The 23,230-nt window shown below is 42.4% G+C and overlaps 1 protein-coding gene across 2 annotated transcripts in view; it reads left to right on the top strand.

Annotated features, from left to right (window-relative positions):
* ATRNL1 (attractin like 1) overlaps positions 1–23,230 on the top strand; it is a 990,764-nt gene that overhangs the window by 244,708 nt on the left and 722,826 nt on the right. Inside the window, exons 14-15 of one of the 2 annotated variants that reach the window (XM_074959280.1) lie at positions 16,228–16,346; positions 21,190–23,027. In XM_074959280.1, coding sequence (XP_074815381.1) covers positions 16,228–16,346; positions 21,190–21,336 — 266 coding nt within the window. In that variant the 3' untranslated portion in view covers positions 21,337–23,027. Of the gene's footprint in view, positions 1–16,227; positions 16,347–21,189; positions 23,028–23,230 lie in introns of those variants that run through there. The other variant, XM_074959279.1, reaches the window with a different exon arrangement.

Raw genomic sequence — 23,230 nt, 5'->3', positions numbered from 1 at the left:
AACAAAAAATAGGTTGAGCATATATATACACACACACACATCATGAAAAGGCAGTGGAAACATTCATTATGGAGGGGGAATGAGGTTTGATTCCTAGTATAGCGGGCAAGGGGAATGGCATTCTAATCCTGAAGAAGTGGAAGGAAAAGGCCTGGGTAGGGACCGTCGAATCGTGGAAGTCAATGAATGGCTACGCAGGTGGTGTCGGAGAGAAGGCTTTGGATTTTTTGACCATGGGATGGTGTTCCATGAAGGAGGAGTGCTGGGCAGAGACGGGCTCCACCTTACGAAGAGAGGGAAGAGCATCTTTGTGAGCAGGCTGGCTAACCTAGTGAGGAGGGCTTTAAACTAGGTTCACCGGGGGAAGGAGACCAAAGCCCTGAGGTAAGTGGGAAAGCGGGATACCGGGAGGAAACACAGGCAGGAACGTCTGTGAGGGGAGGGCTCCTGCCTCATACTGAGAATGAGGGGCGATCAGCAGGTTATCTCAAGTGCTTATATACGAATGCACAAAGCCTTGGAAACAAGCAGGGAGAACTGGAGGTCCTGGTGATGTCAAGGAATTATGACGTGATTGGAATAACAGAGACTTGGTGGGATAACTCACATGACTGGAGTACTGTCATGGATGGTTATAAACTGTTCAGGAAGGACAGGCAGGGCAGAAAAGGTGGGGGAGTAGCACTGTATGTAAGGGAGCAGTATGAATGCTCAGAGCTCCGGTACGAAACGGCAGAAAAACCTGAGTGTCTATGGATCAGGTTTAGAAGTGTGAGCAACAAGAGTGATGTAGTGGTGGGAGTCTGCTATAGACCACCGGACCAGGGGGATGAGGTGGATGAGGCTTTCTTCCGGCAACTCGCAGAAGCTACTAGATCGCATGCCCTGTTTCTCATGGGTGACTTTAATTTTCCTGATATCTGCTGGGAGAGCAATACAGAGGTGCATAGACAATCCAGGAAGTTTTTGGAAAGCGTAGGGGACAATTTCCTGGTGCAAGTGCTAGAGGAGCCAACTAGGGGGGGAGCTTTTCTTGACCTGCTGCTCACAAACTGGGAAGAATTAGTGGGGGAAGCAAAAGTGGATGGGAATCTGGGGGGCAGTGACCATGAGTTGGTCGAGTTCAGGATCCTGACACAGGGAAGAAAGGTTCGCACCAGGATACGGACCCTGGACTTCAGGAAAGCAAACTTCGACTCCCTCAGGGAACGGATGGGTAGGATCCCCTGGGGGACTAACATGAAGGGGAAAGGAGTCCAGGAGAGCTGGCTGTATTTCAAGGAATCCCTGTTGAGGTTACAGGGACAAACCATCCCGATGAGTTGAAAGAATAGTAAATATGGCAGGCGACCAGCTTGGCTTAACGGTGAAATCCTAGCGGATCTTAAACATAAAAAAGAAGCTTACAAGAAGTGGAAGGTTGGACATATGACCAGGGATGAGTATAAAAATATTGCTCGGGCATGTAGGAATTAAATCAGGAGGGCCAAATCGCACCTGGAGCTACAGCTAGCAAGAGATGTCAAGAGTAACAAGAAGGGTTTCTTCAGGTATGTTGGCAACAAGAAGAAAGCCAAGGAAAGTGTGGGCCCCTTACTGAATGAGGGAGGCAACCTACTGACAGAGGATGTGGAAAAAGCTAATGTACTCAATGCTTTTTTTGCCTCTGTCTTCACGAACAAGGTCAGCTCCCAGACTGCTGCGCTGGGCATCACAACATGGGGAGTAGATGGCCAGCCCTCAGTGGAGAAAGAGGTGGTTAGGGACTATTTAGAAAAGCTGGACGTGCACAAGTCAATGGGGCTGGACGAGTTGCATCCGAGAGTGCTAAAGGAATTGGCGGATGTGATTGCAGAGCCATTGGCCATTATCTTTGAAAACTCGTGGCGAACGGGGGAAGTCCCGGATGACTGGAAAAAGGCTAATGTAGTGCCAATCTTTAAAAAAGGGAAGAAGGAGGATCCTGGGAACTACAGGCCAGTCAGCCTCACCTCAGTCCCCGGAAAAATCATGGAGCAGGTCCTCAAGGAATCAATCCTGAAGCACTTACACGAGAGGAAAGTGATCAGGAACAGTCAGCATGGATTCACCAAGGGTAGGTCATGCCTGACTAATCTAATCGCCTTCTATGATGAGATTACTGATTCTGTGGATGAAGGGAAAGCAGTGGATGTATTGTTTCTTGACTTTAGCAAAGCTTTTGACACGGTCTCCCACAGTATTCTTGTCAGCAAGTTAAAGAAGTATGGGCTGGATGAATGCACTATAAGGTGGGTAGAAAGTTGGCTAGATTGTCGGGCTCAACGGGTAGTGATCAATGGCTCCATGTCTAGTTGGCAGCGGTGTCAAGTGGAGTGCCCCAGGGGTCGGTCCTGGGGCCGGTTTTGTTCAATATCTTCATAAATGATCTGGAGGATGGTGTGGATTGCACTCTCAGCAAATTTGTGGATGATACTAAACTGGGAGGAGTGGTAGATACGCTGGAGGGCAGGGATAGGATACAGAGGGACCTAGACAAATTGGAGGATTGGGCCAAAAGAAACATGATGAGGTTCAATAAGGATAAGTGCAGGGTCCTGCACTTAGGACGGAAGAACCCAATGCACCGCTACAGACTAGGGACCGAATGGCTAGGCAGCAGTTCTGCGGAAAAGGACCTAGGGGTTACAGTGGACGAGAAGCTGGATATGAGTCAGCAGTGTGCCCTTGTTGCCAAGAAGGCCAATGGCATTTTGGGATGTATAAGTAGGGGCATAGCGAGCAGATCGAGGGACGTGATCGTCCCCCTCTATTCGACATTGGTGAGGCCTCATCTGGAGTACTGTGTCCAGTTTTGGGCCCCACACTACAAGAAGAATGTGGATAAATTGGAGAGAGTCCAGCGAAGGGCAACCAAAATGATTAGGGGTCTGGAACACATGACTTATGAGGAGAGGCTGAGGGAACTGGGAATGTTTAGTCTACGGAAGAGAAGAATGAGGGGGGATTTGATAGCTGCTTTCAACTACCTGAGAGGTGGTTCCAGAGAGGATGGTTCTAGACTATTCTCAGTGGTAGAAGAGGACAGGACAAGGAGTAATGGTCTCAAGTTGCAGTGGGGGAGGTTTAGGTTGGATATTAGGAAAAACTTTTTCACTAGGAGGGTGGTGAAACACTGGAATGCGTTGCCTAGGGAGGTGGTAGAATCTCCTTCCTTGGAAGTTTTTAAGGTCAGGCTTGACAAAACCCTGGCTGGGATGATTTGATTGGGGATTGGTCCTGCTTTGAGCAGGGGGTTGGACTAGATGACCTCCTGAGGTCCCTTCCAACCCTGATATTCTATGATTCTAAGTCCTGTAGACCTTCAGGCATTTGTGAAGATCCAAGGTATGCATAATGTGGCTCAATGCCTCCTCACCTCTATGGTTGTCGTCTTCAACGCTTAGCTGAATGGTCGGCTGTAGCAATCATTTGCAATTTTGTCTGTTCTCCTGTAGCCGCAAGGGCTTGACAGGCCAAAAGTCCAATGTTGAAACAGACTTAATGCACCCATGTAATGGGGGTCTGCCTCTGGGCCATCTCCTTCCCTTGGTTAGTGGTATTTTATCTCGTACAAGCCACCCGAAGAATGGCTTTCACCAGAATATCTTAGGACATTCTGTTGACATGTCCGAAAAGCATAAGCTGCAGATAATAGCCCCAGTAGTCTGTAGACCAGAGTGACCATAAACATCTGCGTTATGAATGAAGTTGTTCCACTTTATGCCCAATATACAATGTTGGCATTTTGTGTGGAAAAACCTCCAGCTTTGCCGAGTTTGAGAGGCATAGTGTCCATGTTTCGCAACCATAGAGCAGTACAGATAGGATACACCTCGAATAGATCATGAACTTGGTTGTCATGGTGAGATATTGTTGATTCCATATTCTATAAAGTGACTTTAGAACCCAAATAGCAAAAGTTAGAGACTGCTTTGACAGTTTCATTATTCAGAGATTGATGTCGCAGATGGACCTGATCCTGGCTTTTGCAGCTTTGTCTTTTGGCCATGAAACATGAATACTGACCCTGTTTGACTTCTCCATTTTTTGGAGTGCCTCACAAAACAAGTCGGGGCCCTGTACTAGAACAACAACATCAGCAGCATAGTCAAGGTCTGAGAGTGAGAGATCTCAGATCTTGGCTAAAGTAGGATAGAGTCTTGAAATAATTTGAGGTTCTCCTTCAAGTGGTTGTTCACATATAGATTCCACAGTAGGTGCATATGTGTATAAGTGCCCAGTGCACTCGAGTTCGAGACTTTTGCCAGCAGTACCAATGGGTAGTGTGTGCATCCCTGCTATCCTTGTGCAGAGCCAAGGGTATAAAATGGGCCTGGTTACTGTCTCCCTCTCAGTTCCTTCTGACCGCTCATGTGAGAGTTGGAGTTCCCTCGTTATTCTTGAATTTTTTTTTTTTTTTACTGGCCAGCTTTAAAAATAAACTGTACATACTTTTCATAGCTGTAGTTCAGTTAGGTAGTTCACTCTTTGTTCTCTGAATGTTTTTCATCATGTAGAGATCCCTAGGATTTAAGCAGTGTGCCACTTGCAGGACTGTAATACCTGTGATAGACAGTTAAGCTTGTTTCCCTGATATGTTTGGGAGAGGGACATGTTAGGGACAAATATCCCATATGTACCTCTTTCCAAGCAAGAACAAAAGTCCAGAGAATTCCGCCTCAAGTTTTGGCTTCTTGAGAAGGCGACGCGTCCTTCTTCAAAACCTGACCCTGATCACGAGAGGAGAGTGAGCTCTTCTAGGTAAGATCTCATAGGAAGCAAGTTTAAGGGGAAAAACAGTTTGAGAGAGTTAGTAGTTTGTCAAAGCAACATTAGTAAGGGCACAAGAATAAATCATTCCACTGCGTAGGAACTAAAGGAAGTATGCCAAGAAACTACCCTGACTTAGCCAGAACATCTTCCATGACCTGAAACTCATAAAAAGAAATGTTAAAAAGTGGAAACTAGGTCAAATTACAAAGGATGAATATAAACAAACAACACTAGCATGTGGGGACAAAATTAGAAAGTCCAAGGCACAAAGGAGATTAAACTAGCTAGAGATATAAAGGGCATCAAGAAAACATTCTACAAATACAGTAGAACCTCAGAGTTATGAACACCTAAGGAATGGAGGTTGTTTGTAACTCTGAAATGTTCGTAACTCTTAAAAGCAGAACTTTATAATAAAGAAAAAAGTAAAAGAAGCACCTCTGTAAAGTCAGGATGGAAGGTAATTTTACAGGGTAATAAGATTTAAAACACCAGAGGATTCCTGTGTAGGCAAAACTTTAAAGTTACAAAACACAGGAATAAACCTCCCTCTTAGCATAGGGAAAATTCACAAGCTAAAACAAAAGATAATCTAACACATTTCCTTGCTTTACTTACAATTTTTGTAATCTTAGATGTTTATTTCAGGTAAGGTTTTAGGAGAGGTGTTTTTCCTGCCTGGTCTCTCTCTCTGTTCCGAGAGAGTACAACAAAGAGAGAACAAAAAACCCTCCCCCCACAGATTTGAAAGGATCTTCTTCCCTTATTGGTCCTTTTGGTCAGGTGCCAACCAGGTTATTTGAGCTTTTTAACCCCTTACAGGTAAAGGAGGGATTTTATGCTACCCTTAGCTATATGTTTATGACAGGCCTATTATCAATAAGTGGGGAAGGACAATAACAGAAAATGTGGAAATGGCAGAAGTGCTAAGTGACTTTTTTGTTTTTCACCAAAAAGTTTAGTAGAGATTGGCTGTCTAATGTAGTGAACGCCAGTTAAAGTGAGGTAGGATCTGAGACTAAGATAGGGAAAGAACAAGTTAAAAATTCTTTAGACAAATTAGATGTCTTCAAGTCACGAAGGACTGATTAAATACAAATTAAAATACTCAAGGAGATGACTGAGATGATATCTGAGCCATTAGCATTATCTTCAAAAACTCATGAAAGATGGGAGAGATTCCAGAGGACTGGAAGTGTGCAAATATAGTGCCAATTTTTTTTTTTTTAAAAGTGGGCGGGGGGAGAAAAAGGACAACCTGGGGAATTACAGAATAGTCAGCTTATTTTCAGTACCTGGAAAGATAATGGAGCAAATAATTAAGCAATGAATTTGCAAACACCTGGAAGATAATAAGGTGATAAGTAACAGCATGGATTTGTCAAGAACAAATCATGTCAAACCAACTTGTTATCCTTAAAAGAAAGATACTAAGCCTTGTGGATGGGGGGAAGTGGTAGATGTGGTATATCTTAACTTTAGTAAAGCTTTTGATACTGTCTCATATGACCTTCTCGTAAAAAAAAAAAAACTAGGGAAATATAACCTATAAGGTGGGTGCATAATTGGTTGGAAAACCATTCCCAGGGAGTAGTTATCAGCGGTTCACACTCAAGCTGGAAGGGCATATTGAGTGGGGTCCCACAGCGATCAGGTCTAGGTCCAGTTCTGTTCAGCATCTCCATAAATGATTTAGATAACGGCATAGAGAGTACATTTATAAAGTTTGTGGAGGATACGAAGCTGGGATGGGGTTGCAAGTGCTTTGGAGGAGATTATTAAAATTCAAAATGATCTGGACAAACTGGAGAAATGTTCTGGAGTAAATAAGATGAAATTGAATAAGGACAAATTCAGATTACTCCACTTAGGAAGGAATAATGAATTGCACACATACAAAATGGGAAATGACTACCTAGAAAGGAGTAATGAGGAAAGGTATCTGGGGGTCATAGTGGATCACAAGCTAAAAATGTGTAACACTGTTACATCCTAGAATGATGTTTACTTTTTTTGTATTAACAGGAGTGTTGTCAGCAAAACAAAAGAAGTAAATCTTCCATTCTACCCTGTGCTGATACGGAAAATGTAGAGAAATTGTCAACAGTCCAGAAGAGAGCAACAAAAATTATTAAAGGTCTAGAAAACATGGCCTAGGAGGAAAGATGAAAAAAAACGGGTTTGTTTAGTTTGAAGATGAGAGGGCTGATGGGGGACGTAATAACAGTTTTCAAGTACATAAAAGATTGTTACAAGGAAAAGGGAGAAAAATGATTCTCATTAATCTCTGAGGATAGGACAAGAAGCAATGGACTTAAATTGCAGCAAGAGCGGTTTAGGTTAGCCATTAGGAAAAGCTTCCTGTTAGGGTAGTTAAGCACTGGAATAAATTGAATAGGGAGGTTGTAGAATCTCCGTCATTGAAAGTTTTCAAGAACAGGTTTGACAGTCACCTGTCAGGAATGGTCTACTTATTGTGCAGTCTGGCCTTGAGTGTTGGGGACTGGACCAGATGACCTCTCGAGATCCCTTCCAGTCCTACACTTCTGTGATTCTATGAGGATTGCTCCTCTGGCTGCTCCAGCCCCAAAACCAAAATCTGAAGAGGCCACCTTCTTCTTCTCCTGTAGCCTCTTTGAAGCAGAAGTTATCTTCATCCTCTGAGGCTGATAGATTATCTAGGTCTCATACTTTGTCACATGAATAGAATAAATGATCTAAGAAGTCCTCCGGCACTGAGCTCAAGTCAGGTTACAAACACTGATGTTCACTAGTACTGTCTGAGTTGGCACCATTGACTCGAACATGACCATCAAGACTGGTGCTTTAATTTTTGCTGCTGGGAACTACCTGCACTCTGGCACTGTTGAGTCTGGTACCACTTGTATTGTCTGTGGAGCACTTACCTTCTGTTTTGGTACCATCAACGCCACAGATGTTCTTTTCAGCAAAGGCTTGCTGTACCTTTCTGTGCCTAATTTATTGCTGCTTCACCATCTGGTAGCGGCAGCGGCTTCAGCCACATTGGCTCTGCCTTCCTTGTCTGCTGAATCAGCACCACTGATAATGTCGACACCATATATAATGCTGGCACCGTGAGCACCACTGGCAAAATCTGGACACAAGTCAGCATTTTGTCCTCTGCAGCAGGCTTCACCTAAATCATAGAATCATGGAACTGGAAGGGATCTCAAGAGGTCATCTAGTCCAGTCCTCTGCTCTAATGGCAGGCCTAAGTATTATCTACACCATCCCTAACAGGTGCGTCAAGCTTCCTTCCCCACTCTGAACTCTAGGGTACAGATGTGGGGACCTGCATGAAAACCTCCTAAGCTTACTTTTACCAGCTTACTTAGGTTAAAACTTCCCCAAGGTACAAATTATTTTACCCTTTGCCCTTGGATTTCCACTGCCACCACCAAACTTCCTGAAAAAATGGAGTTTGGACCCGTCTTTCCCCCCAAAATCCTCCCAAACCTTGCACCCCACTTCCTGGGGAAGGTTTGGTAAAAATCCTCACCAATTCGCGTAGGTGACCACAGACCCAAGCCTTTGGATCTTAGAACAATGAAAAAAGCATTCAGTTTCCTTACAAGAAGACTTTTAATAGAAGTAAAAAGAAAAGAATCACCTCTGTAAAATCAGGATGGTGAATACCTTACAGGGTAATTAGATTCAAAACATAGAGAATCCCTCTAGGCAAAACCTTAAGTTACAAAAAAGACACACAGACAGGAATATTCATTCTATTCAGCACAGCTATTTTCTCAGCCATTTAAAGAAATCATAATCTAACACATACTTAGCTAGATTACTTACTAAGTTCTAAGACTCCATTCCTGTTCTGTCTCCGGCAAAAGCATCACACAGACCCTTTGTTTTTTCTCCCTCTTCCCAGCTTTTGAAAGTATCTTGTCTCCTCATTGGTCATTTTGGTCAGGTGCCAGCGAGGTTACCTTTAGCTTCTTAACCCTTTACAGGTGAGAGGATTTTTCCTCTGGCCTGGAGGGATTTTAAAGGGGTTTACCTTTCCCTTTATATTTATGACAAGGTGTTTGTCTAGCTTGCTCTTAATCTCCAAAGATGGAGATTCCACAACCTTCCTATGCAATTTGTTCCAATTCTTCACTCTCCTGACAGGAAGTTTTTCCTTATGTCCAACCTAAACTGCCCTTACTACAATTTAAGTCCATTGCTTCTTGTCCTACCTTCATAGTTTAACTAAAACAATTTTTCTCCCTCTTCCTTGTAACAATCTTTTTTTGTACTTGAAAACTGTTATGTCCCCTCTGAGTCTTCTCTTTTCCGGACTAAACAAACCCAATTTTTTCAATCTTCCGTCCTAGGTCATATTTTCTAAACCTTTAATCATTTTTGTTGCACTTTTCTGGACTTTTTCCAGTTTGTCCACATCTTTCCTAAAATGTGGCACCCAGAACTGGGCACAATACTCCAGTTGAGGCCTAATCGGTGCGGAATAGAGCAGAAGAATTACTTCTCTTGTCTTGCTTACAATACTCCTGCTAATACATCCCAGAATGACGTTCACTTTTTTTGCAACAGCGTTACATTGTTGACTCATATTTAGCTTATGGTCCACTATGACCCCCAGATCCCTTTCCACAGTACTCCTTCCTAGGCAGTCATTTCCCATTTTGCATGTGTGCAATAGATTGTTCCTTCCTAAATGGAGTACTTTGCATTTGTCCTTGATGAATTTCATCCTGTTTACTTCAGACCATTTCTCCAGTTTGTCCAGATCATTTAGAATTTTTAATCCTATCCTCCAAAGCACTTGCAGCCCCTTCCAGCTTGGTATTGTACGCAACTTTATAAAGGTACCTCTATACCATTATCTAAATCATTGATGAAAATATTGAACAGAACCAGACCCAGAACTGATCCCTGCGGGACCCCACCCATTATGCCCTTCCAGCATGACTGTGAACCACTGATAACTACTCTCTGGGAATGGTTTTCCAACCAGTTTTCCACCCAACTTATAGTAACTCCATCTAGGTTGCATTTCCCTAGTTTGTTTAGGAGAAGGTCATGGAAGACCGTATCAAAAGCTTTACTAAAGTTAAGATATACCACATCTACCTCTTCCCCCTTTTCCACAAGGCTTGTTACCCTGTCAAAGAAAGCTATCAAGTTGGTTTGATACAATTTGTTCTTGACAAATCCATGTTGACTGTTACTTATCACTTTCTAGATGTTTGCAAATTCATTGCTTAATTATTTGCTCCATTATCTTTCTCGGTAGAGAAGTGAAGCTGATTGGTCTGTAATTCCCCGGGTTGTCCTTGTTTCCCTTTTTATTGATTGGCACTGTATTTCCCCTTTTCCAGTCTTCTGGAATCTCTCCCGTCTTCCATGACTTTTCAAAGATAATAGCTAATGGCTCAGATATCTCCTCAGTCAGCTCCGTGAGTATTCTAGGATGCATTTCATCATACCCTGGTGACTTGAAGACGTCTAACTTGTCTAACAAAACCAGCTTCAACTCTAGCATTACTGTCCATGCAACAGCATGCACTGCTGGCTGTTGTCTTCCCTGCCATCCACCAGAGAAGCTCCTCTGTTTCCTGAAGAGAGCTGCAACTCCTCATTTTCAAATTTGGAGCATGACCTGTTCATCTTGCAAGGTCTTTTAGATCACCTTTCAGGTCACGTTCTACAGACACTGCTCAAACCCATGGTATGGAACAGGAAAGTTTATAAGCCACCTTAGTGTCCATCACTGTGTGCTGTGCAGAGATTGAACTATCCACCCTTGCCTTACTGGGCACTCTGTATTGCTCTCAGTGTTTCTAGATCCCTGTCTGCAGTGCAGTTGGGAAGAAAGTCAGCATCTCTAGTCTCTGTTCCTGTCAGGGAAGACCCCTTTCCGGCCCATCAGCCACCCACAATATTGGGACCAACTGAGGAAGAGAAACCCAGGGATGAAGCCACAAAACTACCTCCCAACATTTCTTCCTCTGATAAGACCATAACAGCAGAGTTCTCTCCTCCTCCTCCTCAAGACTTTAAGATCTTTCAGGAACTTTTTATGAGGGTGGCCATATCCGTATGGGTGCAAGCAAAAGTTGTGCAGGACAATCTGCATGAATTTTTAGACATTCCGAAGGCTCCAGCACCTGAAAGTGTTGCACTTCCCATTTACGAAGCCCGTTTTAAAGCCAGTCACAACACTTTGTCAGAGACTGGCTTCTGTACCACATACTGCCAAACGTGTGGACAGGTGTTACTAGGTTCCTCAACAGGAATATGACTACTAGTTCACCTATCCCAGAGGTTCTCAAACTGTCGTCCGTGGACCACCAGTGGTCCGCGAGCTCCATTCAGGTGATCTGCGGATAGCTTCCCCTAAGGTGCATGCCTGGGTGGCCGCACATGAGAGAATGGAGGGCCACCCACCTAATTAGTGGAGTCCCGCAGGCGTGTGCCTTAGAGGATGGGGGGAATTTGGGATGTGCAGGGCTGCGGTGGCCAGAGAAAGAGGCAACTTTCCCCAGCTCTGGGGCTGTGACTGCTGGGGAGAGAGGGCCTCCTTTCCAGCCTCAGCTCTGTGGCTGCTGTGGCGGGGGAGAGAGGGCACATCCATCGCATTAGAAAGGTAAGACTACTGATATTAAAATGAGAGTTGTGTGCTTTTATTTGTAGATCAAAAAAAGTTCATTTTTTTATATAGCACTTTTATCCAAAGTGCTTTACAATAGTTAGCTAACGGTACAAACAACATTTGGAAAGATCATTAAGTGGTCTGCTGAGACCCTCAGCAATTTTCAAGTGGTCCGCGGAAAAAAGAAATTGAGAACCACTGACCTATCCTATTTCAGACTCTGATAGTCATTGCAGCTAATAAATCCTGTATGGAAGGAAAGCCTATACCATTGCAAGTCTTCAACTGAGGGTATTGTCGGGGACTCGAACCCCAGATGGCACGGTTCGTTGTCTGACTGCAGAGAGACAGGCAACACCAGCAAAGTCCACGTATAAGCTCTTTATTGAAGAGTGCACACAACAATAGAGAGCAGCCCGTCTCCGAAGAGAACCAGCCACCTCTTAGGCAAAACTAATAGGTTTTTATAGACAGGTCCATCGCGTCACAGATTATTCATGAAATAGCCCAAACCCCCCTCCCCTTTGTTAGTTAAAAGTTCTTTATCATGCATGCATACCTATCCCCTATTGTATATAGCTTTTTGCAAGTCGTTATGCCTCCCCAACTTTCTTATCAATCCAGTTGTCAAACAGGGGACGAGGAGTTAAGAACATACATGAAACAGAAACAGGGAGTGGAGACAGTGTGTCTCCTTCTTATTCTCAGAACATCTGGTACGATAATGCAGGAATGCAGGTCTCCTCCTAATTCACTCCTTGCAACTTAAGCATTCTTTCATCCTGCCTATCTCATTCAGGAACTTTCCCAGCATTCCTGCATTGGCCTAACTTGGGTTCGGTTGACATAACTGCTTCATGTTAAAATTTTCCTAACAGTATCAAATTACCAGGCTTTGCCTTCCAAATATAGGTTTATTAATTGGTCATCAATAGTGAAATTTGTAGACAAATTGTCTGAAGAAAACAGAGACAGTTCATGACAATGTCTGAAAGACATCTCGGAGCCTGTGCTTCTCTTCAAGAAGGCATTGATGCACCAGACACTGCTTTGCATTCCATGGCTACAAATGTTTCCGTCAAAGACCTTTTGATTGAAGGTTCTAAGCTGTTTTCCCCCCAAAAAATCCTTATGATACCAGGTTTCAGAGTTACAGCTGTGTTAGTCTGTATTCGCAAAAAGAAAAGGAGTACTTGTGACACCTTAGAGACTAACCAATTTATTTGAGCATAAGCTCACGAAAGCTTATGCTCAAATAAATTGGTTAGTCTCTAAGGTGCCACAAGTACTCCTTTTCTTTTTATGATACCAGGTGCATGTTAAAAAAAATTCTTGAGCAGCTCTGCTCTTGGAGAGTTTATGCTCTAATGATGAAATGGAAACAGTTTAAACTCGATCTCACTAGAGGTTCTCATTTTACCAGCCAAGAGCCCAGGATGTCTCTAAAAGGAGATCTAAGCCTCCTCGACACAGGCGTTTAGCTTCATCAATAGCAGGTCCACGTCACCATCTACTAAGCAGTTGTTTTGATGTTTTCATCAAGGACAAAACACCCACAACACATCTCACATGGGATCTGAACTTGATCTCGTCATACTTAATGGATCATCCTTTTGAACCTTTGGCAACATCTTCTTAGAATCATAGAATATCAGGGTTGGAAGGGACCTCAGGAGGTCATCTAGTCCAACCCCCTGCTCAAAGCAGGACCAATCCCCAATCAAATCATCCCAGCCAGGGTTTTGTCAAGCCTGACCTTAAAAACTTCCAAGGAAGGAGATTCTACCACCTCCCTAGGTAACGCATTCCAGTGTTTCACCACCCTCCTAGTGAAAAAGTTTTTCCTAATATCCAACCTAAACCTCCCCCACTGCAACTTGAGACCATTACTCCTTGTCCTGTCCTCTTCTACCACTGAGAATAGTCTAGAACCATCCTCTCTGGAACCACCTCTCAGGTAGTTGAAAGCAGCTATCAAATCCCCCCTCATTCTTCTCCTCCGTAGACTAAACATTCCCAGTTCCCTCAGCCTCTCCTCATAAGTCATGTGTTCCAGACCCCTAATCATTTTGGTTGCCCTTCGCTGGACTCTCTCCAATTTATCCACATTCTTCTTGTAGTGTGGGGCCCAAAACTGGACACAGTACTCCAGATGAGGCCTCACCAATGTCGAATAGAGGGGGACGATCACGTCCCTCGATCTGCTCGCTATGCCCCTACTTATACATCCCAAAATGCCATTGGCCTTCTTGGCAACAAGGGCACACTGCTGACTCATATCCAGCTTCTCGTCCACTGTAACCCCTAGGTCCTTTTCCGCAGAACTGCTGCCTAGCCATTCGGTCCCTAGTCTGTAGCTGTGCATTGGGTTCTTCCGTCCTAAGTGCAGGACCCTGCACTTATCCTTATTGAACCTCCTCATGTTTCTTTTGGCCCAATCCTCCAATTTGTCTAGGTCCCTCTGTATCCTATCTCTGCCCTCCAGCGTATCTACCACTCCTCCCAGTTTAGTATCATCCACAAATTTGCTGAGAGTGCAATCCACACCATCCTCCAGATCATTTATGAAGATATTGAACAAAACCGGCCCCAGGACCGACCCCTGGGGCACTCCACTTGACACCGGCTGCCAACTAGACATGGAGCCATTGATCACTACCCGTTGAGCCCGACAATCTAGCCAACTTTCTACCCACCTTATAGTACATTCATCCAGCCCATACTTCTTTAACTTGCTGACAAGAATACTGTGGGAGACCGTGTCAAAAGCTTTGCTAAAGTCAAGAAACAATACATCCACTGCTTTCCCTTCATCCACAGAATCAGTAATCTCATCATAGAAGGCGATTAGATTAGTCAGGCATGACCTTCCCTTGATGAATCCATGCTGACTGTTCCTGATCACTTTCCTCTCGTGTAAGTGCTTCAGGATTGATTCCTTGAGGACCTGCTCCATGACTTCGCTGCTGTTGTCAGTTTTTGGTAGCAATTACTTCTGCTAGGAGAGTGTCTGAACTTCAGGCACTTCTAGCTGACCCATGTTTCGCAATCTTTCATGAATAAAAGGTCTCTCTTGGGTCATACCCTGAGTTTATGCCCAAGATATTTTCTGCATTCCACCTCAATCCAACCATGCCTCTTCCAATGTTTTTTCTGAAACCTCACTCCAGCAACTCAGAGGAAAGCTTTATACCTTGGATGTTTAAATGGCTGTATCCTGTTATCTAGACTTCATGTTTAGATCATCTCCTAGACTTCATGTAGCCTATACTGAGGGGATTAAAGGGGAACCTGGAACAGCACATATCCCACTGGATTTCTGACTGTATTAAAGTTCTGTTTTGCTTTAGCTAAGGTAAAACCAAAACAGAGATTGGTTAACGTTTTTGTAAAACAGGTAGATTATATTGCAGTATGTTTTACGTACATTTTGATCTTCATGTAAATCTCATACCCACCTTTTCAGTATGGTAAATGCCATGCTCACAACTAAGTATAAACATATTTTTTAAAAGTAATGTGTGATTAGTCTGCTAATTGTGGCAGTGCAGAAATATCCAAAATGCAATATACTTACTATTTCATTGCCAGAAAGACTCAAAAGACAAACAAACAGCCCCCAAAATAACAACTCCAGTTGGTTTCCCACAATAGAATGTTGGGTATAGAAATATCAAAACTATCTATGATTGTAACATGACAAGTGAAATAGTTAAGATGAGTAAAATAAAAACAATATATTGAACAAACCATTATTCAAATATACTTTGTATTGAAAATCTAGTACAATATACATATTTATTTTCCTTAAAAATATGTAGTGTTCATCTTTGTACTGTATTCCAAATGGTGGTTGTTTTAAAACCATGGTAATTTACTACAGTCAAACCTCAGAGTTACGAACACCAGAGTTACAAACTGACCGTTGAACCACACACCTCATTTGGAACCAGAAGAAGACAATCAGGCAGCAGCAGAGACGACCCCCTTCCCCCCCCGCCCCCCCCCCCCAAAAAGCAGCAGCAAATATAGTACAGTACTGTCTTAAATGTAGACTACTAAAAAAATAAGGGGAAAGTTTAAAAAAAAAGATTTGACAAGGTAAGGAAACTCTTTCTGTTTAAATTAAGATGGGTAAAAGCAGCATTTTTCTTCTGCATAGTAAAGTTTCAAAAAAAAGTCAATGTTCAGTTGTAAACTTTTGAAGGAACTATCATAACGTTTTGCTCAGAGTTACAAACAACCTCCACTCCCAAGGTGTTCATAACTCTGAGGTTCTACTGTATGCAGTATTGAAAGTTTATGAAATTAATTAAGAGTTAGAATTGATTCTTATCGGTTACGGAATGATCCTTTAGGTTTTGTTTTTACTTGTTTTACTGCTGTCTTCTTGCATAAAGACCTACTATTTCTGTAAAGAGGTCAAGCCTAAAAATATTTTTCATCCACTTTGTTAAATTAATGATCAAGGGATAGAATAAAAGGCTATTAACATGTTTCTCTGATCCATGTACTGTTCTAGTATCAGTCTATAGGTTACAAATCAAGGACTGTTTCTTTGACAGGTCAGGGTCTTATGAAACTTCAACTAATGTGTGTTTAAAGAACAGGTGTTTTAAAGGGGGTATAACATTAACCTAATATGGTTGATTTCCTATTAAGTAAATTGCATCTTAGATTGAAGGTCATGTTTGCAATGAAAAAATGCCAGATATTGTCTGAAGCAGCTGTTAAAAATGTGTGAATTAAGAATGGTGGCACTCTCTCTTTCATCTTGCCATTTGTTTTGTCTCTCATTTGTACTACAGCTGCTGCAGATGACAGATGTTACAGATATGCAGACTGTGCCAGTTGTACTGCCAATACAAATGGTTGCCAGTGGTGTGATGACAAGAAGTGCATTTCATCGAACAGTAACTGCAGTATGGTAAGTATTTGATTATATGTATATATAGTTAACATTGCTTCTGTATAAACATTCGTTTACCATTTAACAGCATTGAATAAAATGTTATACATCAGATATTTGGAAATATGAAAAAAACACTTCTTCATACACGGTAAAGAGAATTAATGCAAAGGAAAAATATATGAAAACTGAAACTTTCTGTTACCTTATTTTTGACTGCTCCCCATCCTTCAACTGAGGAAATTTCTAAGTTATCCCACACCCTACCAGGTAATTTAAGTTCTTAGTCTGTTAACATATAAAAAAGTGAACATATGGCAGTATTGCCTGAGATTTTTAAAGGAATCTATGGGAGATAGGCATCCAAGGACAGGGTAGCCCCATTACTCAAATGAGTGGGAAAAGACAATAACAGCAAATGTGGAAATGGCAGAAGTGCTAAGTGACTTTTTTGTTTCAGTTTTCAACAAAAAGTTTAGCAGAGATTGGACATCTAACATAGTGAATGCCAGTTAAAATGATGTAGGAAGTGAGGCTAAGATAGGAAAAAACATGTTGAAGATTATGTAGACAATTTAGATGCCTTCATCACCAGGGCCTGATGAAATACATCGTAGAATATTTGAGCTGACTGAGGAGATATCTGAGCAATTATTTAGATAATGGCATAGAGAGTACACTTATAAAGTTTGTGGATGATTCTGTGCTGGGAGGGGTTGCAAGTGCTTTGGAGGAGAGGATTAAAATTCAAAATGATTTGGACAAACTGGAGTAAATAGGATGAAATTCAGTAAGGACAAATGTAGAGTACTCTACTTAGAAAGGGATAATCTGTTGCACATCTACAAAATGGGAAATGACTGCCCAAGAAGGAGTACTGTGGAAAGGTATCTGGGGGTCATAGTGAGTGACAAATGAGTCAACAGTGTTGCACTGTTGCCAAAAAAGCAAACATAATTCTGGGATGTCTTAGCAGGAGTGTTGTAAGCAAGACAGAAGAAGTAATTCTTCCACTCTACTCCATGCTGATTAGACCTCAGCTGGAGTATTGCAACCAGTTCTGGGTGCCACATATCAGGAAAGATGTAGACAAATTGGAGAAAGTCCAGAGAAAAGCAACAAAAGTGATTAAAGGTCTAGAAAACATGACCTATGAGGGAAGATTGAAAAAAAATGGTTTGGTTTGGTTTGGAGAAGAGAAGACTGTGAGGGCCCATGATAACAGTTTTCAAGTACATGAAAAGGTTGTTACAAGGAAAGGGGAGAAAAATTGTTTTAGTTAAACTCTGAGGGTAGGACAAGAAGCAATGGCCGTAAATTGCAGTAAGGGCGGTTCAGGTTGGACATTAGGAAAGACTTCCTGTCAGGGAGTTAAGTATTGGAACAAATTGCCTAGGGAGGTTGTGGAATCTCCATTTTTGGAGATTAAGAGGAAGTTAGACAAACACCTGTTAGGGATGGTGTAGATAATACTTAGGCCTGCCATTAGTGTAGGGGACAGGACTAGATGACCAAGTCTTGAGGTCCCTTCCAGTCCTACAATTCTATGATCGATCTGCTCTTGAGTTTCAATGAGAGATAGGTGCTTAAGTCCCCAGGCTTCACTGAAATCTCAACAGTTATTGTCAGATAAACAGCATCATCCATGAGGTTTAGTACTCATTACTTATTCTTTACAATGGAAACTCTACACAATCATGTTCCAAGACAATATAACATGGAGCTGTTTACAAAATTCATGAGATGTTTTGACAGCTCCCACTAGAATAATGACTCAGAAAATAATAGTAATAATACTCAGAACTTTTATAGTGCTTTTTATCATTGGATCTCAAATTGTTTTTCAAAGGTGGGTAAGTATGATCACTACCATTTTACAGATGGGGAAACTGAGGCAATGAAGTTATGCAAATTGCCTTTGGTCATGTAGTGAGTCGATGACAATTCTTGGAACAGAACTCATGTCTCCTGATTCTCAGTCTGGTGCCCTAACTGAATCTGTTACTCTATCTAATTTCTTACACGGCACCTATATGAAGCATCGGATGTACTGCGAGGTTACCACTAAAACAGATGTAAAATTCCATAAACATACCACACTGTAGCATTTTACTGAACATCAAAGAGTTAGTGCAGAGGAATCAAGAGGAATAGTGTTCGAAATTGCAACACATTTTGGAAGCTACAGTATATAGGGACCACCCTCACCACCATTTGGGGAAGGTTGCTGATAAACATGTTAATGATAAATATTAATATCCAATATAAATTTACAACTGTCTCCTGAGTGCTGTTATTTTCATGAGCTCTTATTTCGTATGCATCTTTCCTTCCTTGACTGTACATTTTCCATAATATAGAAATATTGAAACGGGGGGAAAAAGAGAAAACGTTTATTCTTGCTGTGTTTTGAATTGAACTGCAGTTGAAGCCTGCTTTTACCTGTTACTTCACTACAGAAACACCAGTGACAGCAAAATGCAACCTAGGTTATCAGTACATTTTGAGTAGGTTTTAAATGTGTGAATTATGATGGACTTACTCATGGTATCGGTGGCATACAGCAGTACTTGGACGATATGCCAAACACTTAAATGCACAGCAGAAGTCAGAGGACATTTGTTTAGTTTCCCTGAGATACATTCACTTGCAGTCTTGATAAAAGATTTTTCTATAAAAACAAAACCAAAAATTACAAAAGCTCTCTTGGATTTTAAAAGAATTGCTGTGAAAGAAAACACAGCCTATTGGATTTCACAAGGATAGTTCTCAAAGGTCTGAGGGTATAAACAGGCTCTGAGAAATGGAGATAGGGAGGGAATAAAGCAAAAATATGTAGATTTGTTTAAGGCATGCATGAGAAGATAGAAGACAATAATAATCACGATGATGATAATTTGTATTTTTCATCCTTAGATTTCAAAGCACTTTACAAAAGTGGGTAGCATACCCATATTCTGTAAATTGGGAGACTAAGGCACCAAGATGTTGAGTTTCCCAGTGTCACACAGCAACTCAGTGGCAGAACTGTGAATTAAAGCTAAACCTCCACAATACTAGGTTGGTGTTTTAGCAAGTAGGCAGTGCTACTTCCAGTGGTAGCCAAAGGGCATACATAAGTGGAATAAGAGTTGCTTTGACAGATTGTATGTCTGCCTAGTAACTTTCAGGTCATTTACTTGGCACTCCCTGAGTTCACAAAGGGCCTCTCCACTGGTACTGTGCAACTCTTTGGCAAGGAAGAGCTAAATCTTAGACTCTGTACTCAAGCCATTATGAGTTCCTGTTTCAAGGTCAGAGTTTCAATTTTCTCTCTGAGGCACAATGTAGCGTAAGAAATTGACTGTACCAGTTAATACCATCTAAAACCCAGGTAAGTTTGTTGTCAATAAAGCAGATTTTATTGGAAAGAGAAATCACAATATAAAAAGTAAATATTGCTCAATTTTAGGCTTCTGTTGCTAAAATATAGCTATTGGGATGATAAACTGGAGTTTCAAGTACTGATCCTACTGGGTTTTGTGGCTGAGATTGTTCAGTGGCATAGAAAAGCAGTTTCACAAAGCCTAGGATGGACTTTTTGTTCGTAAACTTCACTTCTTGTTTATTGAAAATACTTTTTTTTGTTCCTCTCCATTGCTCACCTTCACCATATAGCGAAGTACTCCATATATTTTAGTATTAGAATGCGTTTATAAAAAAATCAATCAATCTTGCTTTCAGATACAACTAACTGACCCAAATATATGGTCAAGAAAAACAAATACTAGAAAGTACCAACGGTCTATTTGTAAATAAGAAGTCTTATGGAATTGGTTGTATCAGCCATTTTAGAGTAATCACTAAATTGGTTTTACACAAGAAAATATGGGTAAGTATTGAGACTTAGTAAGAAATGAAGATTTTTTTCATTTGTGGTGTTGATAAAAAGAAGGAATGGTTAAAAACAACAAAAACCTTTGAACTATACTAATCAGCAGGTCCAGAGTATACGTGTCTCTGGATCTTAAAGGAATTAACTCACAAACACACTGAACCACTATCAATTATTTTTGATAAGTCATTGACAACCGGGAAGGCAGTGGGTAATTGGAATAAAAAAGCAAATGTGATCTCAATAGTGCAAAATGGGAAAAAAATAATCTTTGTCGTTACTGTCTGGTAAATTCTGGTTTTGGCTTCTGTTAAAATAATGGAACCAAATATTAAAAGAAATTATCTGTGAGCGCAAAGAAAGAGAACCATGAAAAGTAACGATGATTACTTCATAAAGTAATTCACTTTATTTGAATGACTTACAAAGTTAAGGGCTGAAATGTGATATCTCTGGGGCCAACTGTGCATGATGCCTTGGTGGATAGGATGCAAGGTGCTTCCCTCATTCTCTGGTATCCTTCTACATCAACTTGGGCACATTTTTTTTTACTCAGCCTATGTCTTCACTGCATGCTAACCATGGGTATGCAATTGCAGGTTAGTCAATGAGCAGTTGCCTAACCCACTACAGTGCAAACACATTGTTGATATCAGCATGCTGCTGTCACGCCCCATGTCTGCAAGGCCACTATATGTAACCATGAGAAGCGGTAAAGCTATCTGGGCATCCCATGATTCATTCAAAGCTCACTGTGCCACTCTATACTTAGTCACAGGGTGTTCTGGGGAGATTTGTCTGCCCACTCTGGGAATTGTGGGAGGAAATGGTATAGGGCTGGAAAATTCATTTCCTGGCAGAATGCAGGCTGGTGTGATGATGATGTGCTGTTATGGGCTGAAGATATGGATCCTGCTCACACTAATAAATGTAACTGACAGATGCTGTTTTTTATGGGGGCAATGTTTTGTTGGCGTGCCTCTGCAGGAACTGCTGTCAAGAAACCATGGTGGGTGTTTCAGAGGTGAACTCCATCCTGAAGAAGACAGAAGCAGTGGTTTGTATTTACAAGCAGAAGCACAACAGCAACAACAGAATGGGACCATGTGGACATGGAGGCATGGACTGAACTGATGCTATTTTTCATGGTAGTCCACCTCCCTCCCTCCCTATACCTCCTTCATGCAGACTGGATCAGGACCACAAGCACAGAGTGGTGCAATTTCACTGTGGTGGAAACATGGGATGACCAGCCATGGGCCCAGAATTGTCACATGAGAAAGCCACATTCCTGGAGCTTATGAGGAGTGTGACCCAGACTTTGAGTGATAAGAGATAAGATAAGAGAGGCAATAATGGTCCAGAAGTGTGTTGCTATCACCTTGTGGAAGTTGGTAGTCCCAGACTATTACCTAACCATAGACAATCAGTTTGGGGTTGGCAAATCAATGGCTGGCACAGCATTCAAAGAGGATTACAAGGCAATTAATGCCGTGCTGGCTCTAGAGGTTGTGAAAATTGAAAATATCTCTGAAATAATTGCTGAGTTTGCACTCATGAAGTTCTTGAGCTGTTTTGGTGCTATTGATGCCAGCCATGTACACATCCTTTGCTTGCCATGTGAAGCAAGCAAGGACATTACTATTCCATTGTTATGCAGGCTTGTAATGGAGCGGACTCACCCGGCGGTGCCTCCAGCTGCTCGTCTGCGGGAATTAGCGCATCAGCCTCTGGAGCGCCCTCTGCCGTCTGGTGATCTGCCTTACCACTGGGCCCGGTCCCTCCCAGGACCCGGTGCCTCCTCCAACTGGGGTGCTGCCCCGGGGCAGTAAACCCCAACAATCCCTGTGGGTCTCCCCACCCACTACCCCTACCTCGCCTCAGTCTTGGCTACTGCCAGTCATCACTTAGCCCTGCTCTCTGGGGCAGACCGCAGTGTATTAGCCACTAATCACAGGCAAGGCTGGGGTGGGACCTGCTGCCTCTGTCTACCCGTGGGCTGCCCCCTTGCAACCTCAGTACCTAATAGGCCCTAATCTAGGCCTCGCAGCCTGGGGGTTTCCAGGCCGGAGCTCCCCGGCCTTTCCCCCCTAGCCCTGCTCCAATTTGATACTCCCTCAGGTCCCTGTAGCCAAGCCCTTCTCTCTCTGAACGCAGAGAGAGACTGGCTAAGGTTCAGCCTAGCAGCCCCTTTATAGGCCCAGCTGCGGCCTGATTGGGGTGTGGCCCAGCTGCAGCCATTTCCCCAATCAGCCTAGCTTTTCTTGCCCTCAGCCCTGGCTCTCTCCCAGGGCTGGCTTTTAAGCCCCACAGGGCAGGTTCGGGTAACCACCCCACTACAAGGCCCTTGTGGATTACTTTGACATATTCATGGAAGCCTACACTGAATGCACAGGTAGGGTGCATGATTCTGCAGTGTTCCAAAGGACTGGCCTGTTTGGTCATGGACAAGCTTATAAATCATTCCTCTCTAACAACACAGTTACCAGTAGGGTGTCTGTACCAACTGTGATTTTAGGTGACCCAGCCTTCCCTCTGCTGCCCTGGGTGATGAAGGTTTATCAGTACCTGCACCAACCGGACAAGAGGCAGCTTAGATACATGTTGAGCAGGTGCAGGATGGTGGTGGAATGTGCCTTTGGCCAACTGAAAGCAACATGGTGCCATTAAAACTCATTTGGACTCTAGTGTGTTTAATGCCATAAATGTGATTGGATATGTTGTGTGCTTCATAATATATGTAAGTATAAGCGGAAATACTTTGGGACAGAATGGGTTGCCGATAATGATTCTTTGGGGTCTGTTTACAGGCAACCACAAATGCACTTACTAATGGGGTAGGTTCTGTTACAGAAATGTCCATAAGTGATGCCTTGTGCAATTGCATTCTTGAGCTACACTTTAATACACTTAGGTTGATTAATGAGGTTGTACGGCACATTGTGCTCTTGTCTTGTATTGAAATGTAGTGTTTATACATGAATTAAAGAAATAAATATTCCTTTCTTTTTGCACTTATTGAAGTGGA

The sequence above is a fragment of the Natator depressus genome, chromosome 7, assembly GCF_965152275.1.
Source record: "Natator depressus isolate rNatDep1 chromosome 7, rNatDep2.hap1, whole genome shotgun sequence".
In the NCBI taxonomy this organism is placed as follows: domain Eukaryota; kingdom Metazoa; phylum Chordata; order Testudines; family Cheloniidae; genus Natator; species Natator depressus.
Note: the sequence above shows the minus strand (reverse complement) of the source record. Positions and strands in the feature narration are given on the sequence as shown.